Raw genomic sequence first — 13,776 nt, 5'->3', positions numbered from 1 at the left:
ACAAATTATAATCTAGTTTTTATGTATTGATTTTAATACAAATGAATCTCTTCCTTCCCTTTCTACACTCGAATTATTCATTCAGTCGCTTCCAACTCTTCCTGACTTCATGGACCAGCCCACGCCAGAGCTTCCTGTTGGTCGTCACACCCCCAGCTCCCCCAGGGACGAGTCCATCACCTCTAGAATATCATCCATCCACCTTGCCCTTGGTCGGCCCCTCTTCCTTTTGCCTTCCACTCTCCCGAGCATCAGCAACTTCTCCAGGGTGTCCTGTCTTCTCATTATGTGGCCAAAGTATTTCAGTTTTGCCTTTAATATCATTCCCTCAAGTGAGCAGTCTGGCTTGATTTCCTGGAGGATGGACTGGTTTGATCTTCTTGCAGTCCAAGGCACTCTCAGAATTTTCCTCCAACACCACAGTTCAAAAGCATCGATCTTCCTTCTCTCAGCCTTCCTTATGGTCCAGCTCTCTCAGCCATATGTTACTACAGGGAACACCATTGCTTTAACTATGCGGACCTTTGTTGTCAATGCAATGTCTCTGCTCTTAACTATTTTATCAAGATTTGTCATTGCTCTTCTCCCAAGGATTAAACGTCTTCTGATTTCCTGACTGCAGTCAGCATCTGCAGTAATCTTTGCACCTAGAAATACAAAGTCTTTCCCTGCCTCTACGTTTTCTCCCTCTATTTGCCAGTTATCAATCAAGCTGGTTGCCCTAATCTTGGTTTGAGGTTTAGCTGCAAGCCAGCTTTTGCACTTTCTTCTTTCACCTTCATCATAAGGCTCCTCAGTTCCTCTTCGCTTTCAGCCATCAAAGTGGTATCATCTGCATATCTGAGATGGTTAATGTTTCTTCCAGCGATTTTAACTCCAGCCTTGGATTCCTCAAGTCCAGCACATCACATGATGTGTTCTGCATACAAGTTGAATAGGTAGGGTGAGAGTATACAACCCTGCCATACTCCTTTCCCAATCTTAAACCAGTCTGTTGTTCTGTGGTCTACCCTCGAATTAGGAACCCGTAATTCTAAACTCACAAGCATGTGCTTGACATCTACACAAAAAGTGCACCTATCTAAGAGTGCAGAGGTAATAATGAAATAATATGCATTATTTTATTTATTGTTACATGCTGGATCCACCTATTCATTCTTCTATATGGGATTCTAGACTTCTGTTCCAAAACTATGTATGATAGCACAAATGTTCATAACACCTTTCAGTTTAAAGACAAGACAAATAACTAGGATTGGGCATGTTTGCAAATAAAATCTTTCCAAATTCTAGTACTTGGGTATGATATGTACTTTTTGTATTTCTATGTGGATTGAAACATAATTCTCCACTGGATTTTACTTATACAAATGTTACAGTGCAGTACTGGGCAATTTATATATTATAAACATATCAAAATATATTTACTTCCAGTTAGTTGTCTTAGCCTAATTTAAGAACATAAATTATTTCAACTATGTATATTCACTATTGGCTGAAATCACTCAAATACATATTGGCGTTATTCAGAGTTCCACTTGTGATATTTATAACGTGAACTATGTAATTAGAGACCATGCAGGACAAAACATACTTTATTGTACTGCAACATCAAAACACATGAAGAGTACATCAAGGACCATGCCAATGACAGATCACCATAGTAGTAAAATAAAGGGGATATACTGAAATCAATATTAAAGACTACTCATCTGAGTCACAAATACCCTATTTTAAGTATCCTTATTCAACTCAGCTGCAGCATACACAACTTGTCCTTCTAAATTGCATAACAGGCCTTTTTAAAGTTCAAGCTAAGAGGGATGCCCAACTGCAGCTCAGTGGCCGAAGTACCACTTATGGAGTGCAAAAAAATATAATCACAATCCACCCTCTTCAGTCTGCTAGTTATGTATGAGACAGGATTCAGAGAACACAAGTCTTCAAGACACTTGCAATGGTATCACTTCCTATCCCAGCCACTGCAAGTGTGGTTAGGATGATTAAAGTTACAGTATTACCAATATCCCAACTACAGGAATACTCATTTGTATTCTTTGCTCAATGGTAGAACTTAACAAGTGCTTAAGAATCTATTGCAATAAAGCAAATACAAATTTCATGTATGTCCTTATTTATGAAATACTTAGTACTGACAAGGAGAGTACAAAATTGTGATTAGTCCTGTAAGATTCAGCTCTTGGATCTCCAAACACATGTCATGAGGGCAGGCCATACCAGCAGCAACATTTGGGCACCCTTGAGTAAGGAGAGTATATAGAAATATTTGCTCTGATGAGCAAGAATCAGTACTGTAACACAAATAACTTGCTATAGGAAGCACCAGATAATCCAGCTACAACATACAGCCAAATGAGCTTCTTGTGCTGGTGAAAGCAGTAAAGGCCCAGCATCACAAAGGTAAGATGCATCTAAGAGTAAGAGCTTTGACATCAGAAGCAGCATTTGAAGACAAGTTGTAAGCTATTAAAACAGGCATGGATTAGATGCCTGAATGTATGCATGCCCTTTTTCTTCACAGCCAGGTTTTAATGCAGAACTAAAGGTTAAGGGTAAAAAGGGAATAAACTCCAAGATTAAGAGTAAGTTTCTATTTAAGATCAACTAAGAAGGAAAAGGAATAAGACAACTGCTCAGTCCCCATAATTAGCAACATAGTTTTAACCTATACAATACAGCCATTTCTCAATATTTTAAATTACATTTGAAAAATAGAAAGACGTACTTTTGCCCTATTTGTTTAAACAAGTAATAGAACACCAGCCACATGGTAAAAGTGTTGCTTAAGTAAGTAAGGAATGAGAACAACTTTGGGTTACAAAAGAAGGACAAGCACAGATTCCATACTACCAATGAGCCCCAACAAAAATATGAATTAGTGGCCAGCACAAACTGGACAAAACACTGAACCTTCAGCACTCTTCACAAAGTCAGATCTCTTCATCAGCCAGCTAATAAGGTGGAAAATCTGGCTAAAAATGAAATAAAAACTGAGGACCAAATGGAAATAAATTAAAAGGCATAGCTACACTAAAATTTCCTTATGATGTAACAGGTTTTACAAACTAAAATACAACTGATTTCTCTAATAAAAGGAATTTCCAAATTCCTTTTAGATGATTTGTAACTTCAAATGCTTACATAGCTGAGAGTGAAAAAGTATTACAGCATCTAGACAACATTCTCTATGAACAACAAGTGAGAAAAGGATAAAAAAAGAAAAATAATAAAGAAAAAGGAACATTCCATATGGAATTCTCTTTCCCTCTCTGTAGTTCATGAATCCAACGCAGATGCTAAGGTGACAGCATATGTAAGGGTTGGGGTTTTTTGTTGATTTTTCTTTTTTAAGTTTCAACAAAGAAAGCCTGAAGATGAAGAGATTTCAATTCAAGAGTTATCAGATGGAACATGCTCCTCAAAACCCTCGCTTTCTCGGACTAAAGCTCTTTCCAGGATAACACGGCCTTCCTTGTAGCGCTGGCTGTCTTCAGTGGCAAATTCATATATCCAGCCAAGTTTGCTGTTGCAGTTCTTGCAGCTCACATCACGAACCATGTGACGGCCAGTGAGCATAACTCGGTCTTGAACTTCGCTGTACTGCAGATTTACTACCTAAAGTAAGTTAAAAGGACAGAAGCAGTCAACTGATTGATGTGACTTATAGGAGCTCAGGGAGGTATATGCAACACTCCTTTCTATTTTTTCCCATAACAAGCCTGTGAGATAGGTTGGGTTGAGAATAATTTACTAGTCCAAAGTTAGTGAGCTTCCATAGCCAAAGAAACTAAAACCTGGATCTTCCTACTCCTAGTCAAACACATTTCCTATTACACTACATTTTTAACCTTATTACATCTACAGTGACAACTCAGAAATCTTGCAATCACTAGAGAACTTTGGAAAAGTTGATTTTCAACTTTTAATGGCAATGTCAGTCCTTGACTACTCTGTAGAAGCAGTACAATAGCTTTAATTGGAATTCTGCCATGTTGCTAAACTCCACTATGGTAACAACCTCTCCAACAACATGTTTTCTTCCCTTAATTATATTCTTCTTTTTGGAGACAAAGTACCCTTCAAAATTAAGCAAGGCATACATTTTAAGGAGGTACAACTCAGCACATAGCAAGGGCTAGCAACTTCCAGCAAATCCTACACATATTATAATCAGCATTACATAGAACAATTTAATTATGTTAATTAACTTGGTCTATAAGTTATAATTTGTTAAAGTGGAAACCAATTTGTGTTCTATTTCCAATCTTCTACCTGTTTGCTACGTTCACATTTTCAACATTCTTGGTAATTGAAAGCTGACTTTTTCCAGAAGTTAATGTTGATATTCTTAGCCTTTAACAAAAAACCACAGCCCAGCAAAGACAGTCAATCCAATAACTCTAACATCCATAATACCTTAATATCAAGTTTGGATTGATCATTACTTCTCAGCATATGGATAAATGGTGAAATAGATACCTATGTACTTCTTATACATACACTGCCACATAGAAGCAATACTGTAGCAGGAAATTTTGCATCTGAAAAGAGCCCTAAGCCACTGTTACTACCACATTGTTACAACTCATCAATGGACATTTCTGCTTCACCTAACCAAGTATTGCAGGAATACTGGAGTCACACTGCTAACTAGTATTAGGTGTCTTTAACTAACCTTGTTAAATAAAAAGGCTCGTCCTGTAGCCCCTGTAAAACGGGTAGATATAAGCTCTGATCGGTTGGTCAAGATTGTGTCACAATTTGCACAGGAGAATAGGCGAGTACCACCAATATGATCCAGGAAGATGCGGCCCATTTTAAAAACTGTCCGAGCCCTAAAAAACAGGAGAAACAAATTGCATTAATGTTGAAAAGTCACAACAAAACAATATACTTGTGAGAATTATTTTCTTTTAAAAATGACAGAGTGCATAAGTATTTCCTTAGATATTTCAGTAAGAACTGTTTTGTAAATGTGGCTACTTAAATTAACAGGTATCTCCACCTTCACATCCCACCCTCCATTACACTCTGTATACAAAATATCTATTACGAGTTGTCCTCATATTCAAAAAGGGGAAGAGAGAAAAATCTGATGCTTTGCAAACAGTTCATAGTCCACCTTGATTCACTCTGTTCTGGAAAAGGAACTCCATTCCTCCTAGTAGGATTCTCCCTCTACTGCTTTAATAACACCAAAAAGCAAGCAAGAAAAATAACTTCCTTTTATTATTTCTATTATTTATTTCAGAAAATGGTCACAGCACAGCATGCAGCCAGAGTCTTTTTCTCCTACCTCTTGAATAACCAGCTGCCCAGAATTTGTACACAAAGGTATAGCCATCTGCACCACAAGACTGTGTAAGTCTACAATCCCAAGCAGGTAAAACAGGCAGGTTGTTTCTTTAAGACAAGGAAAGGAGACATTCCTCTCCTATAATCCACTCTTTCTCCCCATGCCATCCCCTTAGTGTTATTTGGGGTCTTCCACACTAGATCACAACCCTTATTCTAAGCCCAGCATGCTCCATCATCGTAATGTCATACTGTGGTTTTGATTTGAACTCTAGCAGCCTCTTAATTATACCATGTCTGCATTGTTCCAAAACCTCCAACAATTCTTTATGAAACAATTTGCCTGTGACCTGTCCCTGGCCTGCATGACCTTGCTGTCTTCAACTGACCCCATTGCCCAATCATTGCCTGAGAGACCCCATTTTGCCAGTTTTCCCTAAAGCTGTGATTGAGACAAGTACTGAGGCAAACAACGGTGCTCTGATCCCAAAGGATAGTCTGATCTAAGATGCTTTTGGACATTACAGAATTCAGTATTTCTGCTCTATTCCCTTCCTACCAAGGTATTTTATGTAAGTAAATTTTGAAAGGGAGGGGGGTTTTCCCTAGAAATTCCCTTTGGTACTGTTGCTGTATCTTTGCCCTAATCAGTATCAGAGCTCCACCAAGGTTTTTGAATTAGAACAGGGCAAGTTTGAGCCCTCCATCTCACCTCAGATGATCTATTCCAAATTGCTCCAACTTTAGGCTTTGCTTGTATTAGTGTACAGCCCTGGGAACTACTGACCACCAACATGTCAGCAGCACCTTTAAACATTACAGAATGTATCATTAAAAATACTTTGAGCATTTAATAGATTCCACATATTAAAATACACATGAGAAGCTTAGAGAATATAGTCCCATATGAAAAGCTTGAAGTTCTGTGTATACTGAAGAGAAAATTAAGAAGTGATATAACTGACACTTGCAAATATCAGAAGATTCTTCTGTTGTCCCATAGATAACAGAACAATGTATTTAGATAATAAGAACACAAGAACAGGAAGATGTTTGCTGCAGAAGTAAAATCTTCTATTTAGAATTTCTAAACAGAGACAAGTTGTCATATATAGAACAATTACGGTAGTCAATATTGTTGCATTAGAAGGTAGTTGCACCAGATGACCATTAAAACTCCCTCCTTAACTTTTATGATTCTATATACCGACATTACATTTGTGTGAGATCAAACTGCAAGCTATAGACCAGAAAGACCATAACTGGCATTGGAAAATAGCTCTAGATAAATCAAAATACATTTATCACCAGGATAGCCTGTTTACTATACTTTGGGGCATATGCTACTACTGAATTCCTAAGAGCCTTACTTTTTAGCAGGACAAAACCAGCCACTTGCAACTGTCAGGTTTCTACACATCTCATGGTCTACAAAGCATATAAGAGGCTTATTTAGACAGACATGCTTACAAAATTAAATTTTTTAAAAAGTGCAGAATATAGTGTATATGGTTAAATGGTTCTTCTTAGTTTCAGATTGCAAATATCATTCTTGGAAGAATTAATCAAGCTGAAATCTGAAACAAAACTACTACTGAAAGCCATCATGTGGAAGCACAAAACAAAATTTCATAGCATTTCAAAGACATTTATTATGGCACATACTTTTATAGTCCAACTATATAACTCTATTTCAGATTAGAATATAAAACTCAATATATAGAAAGTATTCTGTATTACAAAACATTTTACAGGAGTTTCTGCTTGTGGCCTACATTGCATTGTCTTACAAATACTGCCTTCTAGATTCAGAGCTGACTGTATTTCATAAATAGCTTTTACACAGAGACCAGATGGCAAAGTTGACCTCCTTGTTCAAAAATTAGGAATATTCACCTAACAAACCACTGGGGAAGGGACTCTGGTTTTGAGATGTCAAAATCTGAAAAGACAGGGAAAATGATATTATTGTTATTATCATTGCTGTTCCTTTTTGCCCATTTCCAACAAAACAAGAAATACTGAAAAACTTAGCCTGATATTTTTCCCTTATAGAATAATGCATAAAATTCTTACTAGTCTGATATTTTGAAGGAAAACCACCTGCCCATTAGCACTTTTCATGTTTCAGCCACATGTTTATCTTATTATAAATTTTGGTTCAAATGTCTAACTGACCCCTTCCAACTCTATGATTCTATGAACTTACAAACTAAACATGAAATGTCTCATGTTTTAAAAGCAAAGTGGTTTTAGATTGAAAACAGTACAGTATTTTATTTTTACCTGCTTTTATTAATTCAAAAGTGCCTTTTCTTGGATTTAAAAATTACAGAAGGGGGCAATTTGTTTTTCTGTGATCTGTATAACTTTGATTAAAGAATCCAAGCTTAAGTAACTATGTATTTTCCAGAACAGATATATGCAATACTGTCATCTGCTCATCTATGGACAATTGGGGAAGTTCACTGCCTTGCTGTTGACAATTCAGAGTTACTCATGCGCAAAAGTATGAGCACATCCATTACAGTAACTGGACTTAACTACTTTGTTCATTCCACCCACTGCAGAAGTCTATGCAGACGATTCAAAATAATGATTTAACATTATATTTCAGGCATGAAGACCTGATCCTACAGGAGAGACCAAAGCTAATTCAGACACTTAAGTCAGCACATTTAATTCACTGACAACCTTCATAATATTTCAGGATATCACCCTCTCCTCATCATCATTCTTTGTCTGAATAGAACCTGGATTTGTTAGGTATACTTATTACCATGAGGATTTCCTACTCACATACATTTATTGTTAACAAAGAAACACATGTCTTAGGTTTATTTGGAGAAGCACCCCTTTGAACTTATTTTTAATAAACTTAGAGAATGGACTGAAGAGATCTATCTTTATGTGTTTGATTCATGCAACATTTCAATTATAAAATGAATGTATCTTCTTTATAATAATTAGCACAGAAGATTAAATGCAACACCATCAGCATGGCGATTAACATTCCAGACTACAAACCAGAAGATCATAAATTTAGTCCTCCCATAGCCATGAAAGCCAAATGGGTGACTTTGGGTCAGTTACTCTCTCACATGGTAGCTCTTTGGTGGATGGGTACACACTTCATTATTCCTTAAGCAATGTGAAATAAGTTCTACAGTATCTGAAGAAACAGATGTTTTAATGAGATTCTAACACATTAAGGTGCTCTATCAAAAATCTGTTCTACTAGATATAGTTCAGGTTTAGTTTAAAAGGGTAACAAAAAAAGTGGAATATGAATGAATCAAGCATTGTTAAACTCTGTCTTTTCCTCACAGTTAATGCAAGCTTGTTGGAATGCACTATGGGTTATAGATTCTGTACTAAAGAATCAACTAAGGAAAGGAGGAGAAAGGAGAAAAGCAGAATTGTCTCCCGTCCAGATAATGTTTCAGTCACCTGGGCACCTTTCCGCCAATCATTACAGAACACTGCAAGAGGCGCTTACTTCCGCCAGAAGACCCAGAAAACCAAGGCCCATCCCAACAGCCCATAAAAAGCAGCCTGAAATCTGATCACATGCCTCACAGCCTCCAATCAGCAAGGATTCTGCCACCTTCCTTCACATGTGAGAATGAGGTGGACCCAGAAACACAGACGATTTGACAACAAAAAAAGAAGGAACAGCTGACAAGAGACCTGTGGGCCTCCAGTTGTTATCACATAGCCAGAGAAGAAAAAGCAGCTTCTTTAAACATCAGTGGTGTTATATTTGGAAACTTTTACATTTAGGAATCTCTTATACATTTACAGCCTTAGAAGACAGCAACAGAGACAAATCTATATTCAGTGAGAAAAAAATAAGTGGCTGTACTGATGGGGAAAACAAGAGAAGACTCAAAGTAAACATTTTAACTAGGAGCATACCTCAATAAGTGAACGTGATTTGCAGCAAGCCTAAGAATTACTATCACTAAATGGTGTACATTTTTGGAATCAGCACATTAGAAGGAAAAACAAAATAAGCAGTCCAGAAACAGAGCCTCAATTATTGCTCAGTATACTCAGTATACGTGTGGGCGTGCAAACATAGTTAAAAGTGGTTTCCTTACAGGAACACCCTCAACAGTTGTCCCAACAGGAGGAGGAACCAATGGAGTGGAAAAACAATAAACGCCTCGAATGAAAGGGAGAGACAGGCACGACAGGCTCTCAGCCCCACCGTCGCATTCGTCGTGGGACAATCGCAGCTGCACTTTCGACCATCTGCCGCAGGAAAGCAAAACCCTTACGGCTCCTCTGCGGCGCCGGACAAAAGGCAGGGGGAGTTGCTGCGGCGCAGGGGCAGCAACCGAAACGCGGCGGGTCCAAGCTGGGCTGCCGAGCCGGAAAAAGCTCTTTCGCTGTTGCGGCTGGCGGAGACGAGGAGGATGCAAGGGCGGCGGGTCGGCGGGGGAGGCGGCGGTCGTGGGCCGACACACAGAGAGGCGGGCGGCGCACGGTTTCGTGCCATATTGGGTGTTATTGTGCCATAGTGAGTGTTATTGTGATAACGCGAGGGCGGGACCAGCTCGGGGTATTTCGCTGCGCGAGCGAGGAAATGAAGGAAGGAGGAAACACGGAGGGAACAAACGGGGAGGAGGTTTGCATGGGGGGGGGGGAGTTGGGAAAGAGAAAACAAGGAACAGACGCGCCGGAGCCCCGGCGCCAAGCAAAAACAGCAAGCCTGGGGAGTACAGGAAGGCAAGGGGATCCAAGGGGCCCGGGAGGAAGGCCGGGCTGAGACGAGCAGGAGAGGCTCGCCAAGGCCCCGCAGCTCCTTCGGCCACTGGCCTCCCCGCCCCCTCCGCCAACCTCTCTTCCCTCAGCGAGTCTCTAGAGCCCCCCGGAGCAGCAGCCATTACCTAAGACCTGACACTCGACTCCGCGGCAGCCTGCACTGAAAAGAAAGGGGCAGCCAAAGAGCCGCCTCAGCGCCGGGCGCCTGCTCGCTCCCGAGGCAGCTCCAAGCGTCGCCCTCTCAACTCAGCGAGGTCCCACTCTCCGGCCCTCGCTGGCTCCGCCCCTGCTCGGCTCCGCCCTCCCGGAGGAGCCCCTCCTTCAACTGTGTCAGTCGCGGCCATAGTAGCTGAGGACCACCTCCTCTTAGCGCGAGCCACGCCTTCCGCTGACGCTGCTCGGGCCTCGCACAAACATTGAGGCCACGTGGGGAGGCGGGGGCTCGTTAAAGGGCCAGAGGCTAGAAAGGGAGCCCTGGAAAAGCGGTGCGTTTTGCGTGGTCGGATCTGCCCTTCGATCTTTTTTTAATTGTGGTGGTTCGTCGTCTGAGAAATTCCTTGTTATGTTCTTTCCGTATAGAGAGATATTACTGAATTCTGTAGGACAAGGAAAGGAGGGAAGAAGGACGCGCTGAGTATAGTTTTGTTGTGGGAAAGGAAAATGAAGAGATCAGGTTTTAATTAAATTTACACCTAAGTAGAAAAGAAGGCCTCAACTTACTGGTGCAACATCTATACACAAATAGTTCGTTCCATTTGCCACTTACAAAAACACTCATGTATATTACATGCTTAATTGCTAAAGGTTAGAGAGCAGCTGCCCTGATAAATAGATACAATATTAGACTATAGTCTCACAGGCTTTATATGGATATAGAAAATATTTACAGAAAATATCCATATAAACTATAAATTGATCAGTAATGTAAATGGATGGTGTATAATTCTGGGAGTTGAAGTCCACACCTTAAAGTTGGCAAGGTTGAGAAACAGGGTCTACACAGTGTATCTCATGAAACAGAAAGCACAGACGGTAATTGGTGGACACAACTACTTGCTAGCAAGCAAGGGATGGTATAGCTAGATTTCTTGAACAACTACACTGGGGTTAGTTTTTAAAGACTTTCCTGTGTACAACAGTCAGTCTGTGGCTTGAATGAGTGAGGTTGCCAATTACTCTGTTCTCTGGAGTACTGTTGATACAGCTCCTGTCTCCCCATCTTCTTTGTCATCTAAATGAACACATTCTGAAAAGCAAAATGTGGAAATATTGCAAACTCACCTACGTTCATATAATTTGTGTCCAAATCCATTTGTGCACCAAAGTGCACTACTGGTAAATTTAAAAAACAACAAGGCAAAGCTCATTCTTCTGTGGGTTGGATTGGTGACCTAGAATTCTGCCATCATTTTATGAAAATGGGATTGAGGATGCTTTGGGATATCCAAATCTCCACCCAGGCTTTTTTTCATGGCCCGAATATGTTAACAAATAAATACATATATGAATCTTATACAAAAATAAATATCTTCATATATAACATTTTCTCAGGCCTTTACCTTTTGACAGATCCTTGGACAGATCCTGGCACATCAGGAGAAAATCTGTGGCATCCTAGGGGTGTAAAATAGATTGGGAAGTTGAAAAAAAAAACCTCCCAGAAGTCAGTGGCAAACAACTTCCATATTGTTGCCAAGAATGCTAAGTTGTCATGAGTCCAACTTGACTATCAAATATGAAATATAATCAGAAATGAATGGCTTATTTCTGATTTTTCTGATTTTTATTTATTTTATTTACTATCCTACCTTTATTATTTTTATGAATAATATAGAGACTATTATATCTCTATTTTTATTGTATTATTGTATTTGTAATTGTTCTGGATTTTAATCCTGTTTTATTGTAAACCGCCCAGAGTCCCCCCAGGTGGGGGAGATGGGCGGTGATAAAGTTTGATAAATATAAACAAATAAATAAATAACTCAAGGTGGTAAACATACCTAATACTCCTTCCTCCTCCTATTTTCCCTACAACAACCACCCTGTGAGGTGAGTTGGCCTGAGAGTGACTTGCCCAAGTTCACCCAGCCGGCTTTCATGCCTAAGGCAGGACTAGAACTCTCGGTCTCCTGGTTTCTAGCCTGGTGCCTTAACCGCTAGACCAAACTGGCTCTCTAAATAGATACATTTGTGTTCTTCTGTTAGTAAGAACCTGTGAACTCCTACAGTAGCTTTTCCCATCTCCATGCAACTATAATGTCCAGCTTTACAAGTATCCTGAATGTTCATTTACTTTTGTCTTTCAAATAATATGACTGACAGGTTTCCCATCAGTCAGATTCAGTGGCCACCTGAAACCCAGTCCCCTTTTGAAAATATGATAATTAAAAATACAGAAAGAAAAATCAGCTCTATCTGTTTATTCTAGCACAATGCCTCTCTCATACAAGAAACGTCTTAGAATGTTATTTTATCCACTTCAGATGATTTTAAAAACTTGCTCATATCTTTACAAAATGCATTTCAGTATTCAGTACTAGTATTTATTCAGATAAACTGGATTCATGGAATATTTCAAGTTGAAACTTGTGACCTAAGGAATGCATGCACAAATTACAACTAGCCATAGAGTATTACTGAATTACATTGGTCATATTACAGTTTTCTCTTATATCTAAAACTATTTCTGAAAAACCTTTCAACATAAAAAGGACTCCCACAGTGACTTACAGTTTTAAAACCACATGAAGCACACAAAGCAAAATCAACAGCACCAACACCTTGGAGTTGGACATCAAGTACAGTAGTAGGCAGCAAGTACAGTAAGGTGGCCTCTCATCCATCCATGTAGTCCATGGAAAACAACTGAAAATGTGAACAAGAATATTGTGCTGTAGAGCTGGAGAGAATCAAATGCTGTCAACTAACACATGATTTGGATAAGCCAAACCAAACAGTTGAGTATAGTTTCCATAAATACGAGCAGGAACCACAGTCCCATGAAGAGAGATTGCGGGAACAGAATATATTTAATCTTGAGGGTTGGGGGATATGGTAGCACTCTTCAAGTACCTGACAGGATGCCACAAAAGGAGGCCAATTCAAGTTTTACTCCTTTTGGTGTATGACATGGTACAGATTTTGTCAGGAAAAACTTTCTGATGGTAAGAACCCTTTGACGGTGGAGGCAATTAATAAGGATGATTATAGGGCTGGATGCATTCAAACAGAGGATGGGCAGCCATCTATCAGGATTTTGTAAACTGGATTTTTGCACGAAATGAGCTGCGATCAGTGGCTTAAATGGCCTTTTCCAACTCTGTGAATCTTGGACTTCTTGCAATTAAAAGGAGAGAGGTCTGACTGGAGCTGTTCCTTGGAGAGAGTGAATATTGTTGGGAGAAAACTGGTATACCATTCTCATTCAGGAGTCTAGAGCTGACAGTCTAGACAAGGAATCATTTTAGTTCATTCAGCAAAACCAGAGTCTGAGAGTATCTTAGCTTAATTAATGGCAAACTCGATAATACTGTAGAGCATGAGTAAGGTCTTAGATTCGATCCCTGTAGCTTCCAGTTGGGTTGGAAAAAATTGTGCCTAGAAGTCACATAGAATTATAGCCTGTCCGCTCTATGCTGATGATACCGGCCCAATTATCTGTTTCAGCATTAGGGAGATTCTTACTCA

At 39.5% G+C, this 13,776-nt stretch overlaps 1 protein-coding gene and 1 long non-coding RNA gene across 4 annotated transcripts in view; one reads left to right on the top strand and one right to left on the bottom strand.

The window, feature by feature from the left end:
- Positions 1-1,577: 1,577 nt before the first annotated feature.
- Positions 1,578-10,373, bottom strand: YPEL5 (yippee like 5). Of its 3 annotated transcripts, none has more exons than XM_063304468.1 (3): positions 10,212-10,373; positions 4,697-4,856; positions 1,578-3,636 (listed from the first exon to the last, which is right to left on the bottom strand). In XM_063304468.1, the coding sequence occupies exons 2-3, from the start codon at positions 4,835-4,837 to the stop codon at positions 3,412-3,414; spliced, it is 366 nt and encodes a 121-aa protein (XP_063160538.1). In that variant the 5' UTR covers positions 4,838-4,856; positions 10,212-10,373; the 3' UTR covers positions 1,578-3,411. The 3 variants fall into 3 exon arrangements, with proteins under 3 accessions (XP_063160538.1, XP_063160554.1, XP_063160546.1); XM_063304484.1 differs by lacking the exon at positions 10,212-10,373 and adding an exon at positions 9,235-9,596; XM_063304476.1 differs by lacking the exon at positions 10,212-10,373 and adding an exon at positions 7,213-7,244.
- Positions 9,848-13,776, top strand: part of LOC134498413 (uncharacterized) — a 24,010-nt gene continuing 20,081 nt past the window's right edge. The window contains exon 1 of the long non-coding RNA XR_010068034.1: positions 9,848-9,949. This is a non-coding gene — a long non-coding RNA (uncharacterized LOC134498413). The remainder of the gene's footprint in view (positions 9,950-13,776) is intronic.

Source organism: Candoia aspera, chromosome 1 (genome assembly GCF_035149785.1).
Source record: "Candoia aspera isolate rCanAsp1 chromosome 1, rCanAsp1.hap2, whole genome shotgun sequence".
NCBI classification, from domain to species: Eukaryota; Metazoa; Chordata; class Lepidosauria; order Squamata; family Boidae; genus Candoia; species Candoia aspera.
This window is presented reverse-complemented; position numbering and strand designations above follow the sequence as displayed.

Bases quoted from the DNA above. Each gene is read 5' to 3' on its own strand.
- YPEL5 (XM_063304468.1), bottom strand. From the start codon at position 4,837: ATGGGCCGCATCTTCCTGGATCATATTGGTGGTACTCGCCTATTCTCC. The intron at 3,637-4,696 runs GTTAGTTAAAGA...AACTTACTTTAG, and splicing joins GAGCCTTTTTATTTAACAAG to GTAGTAAATCTGCAGTACAG.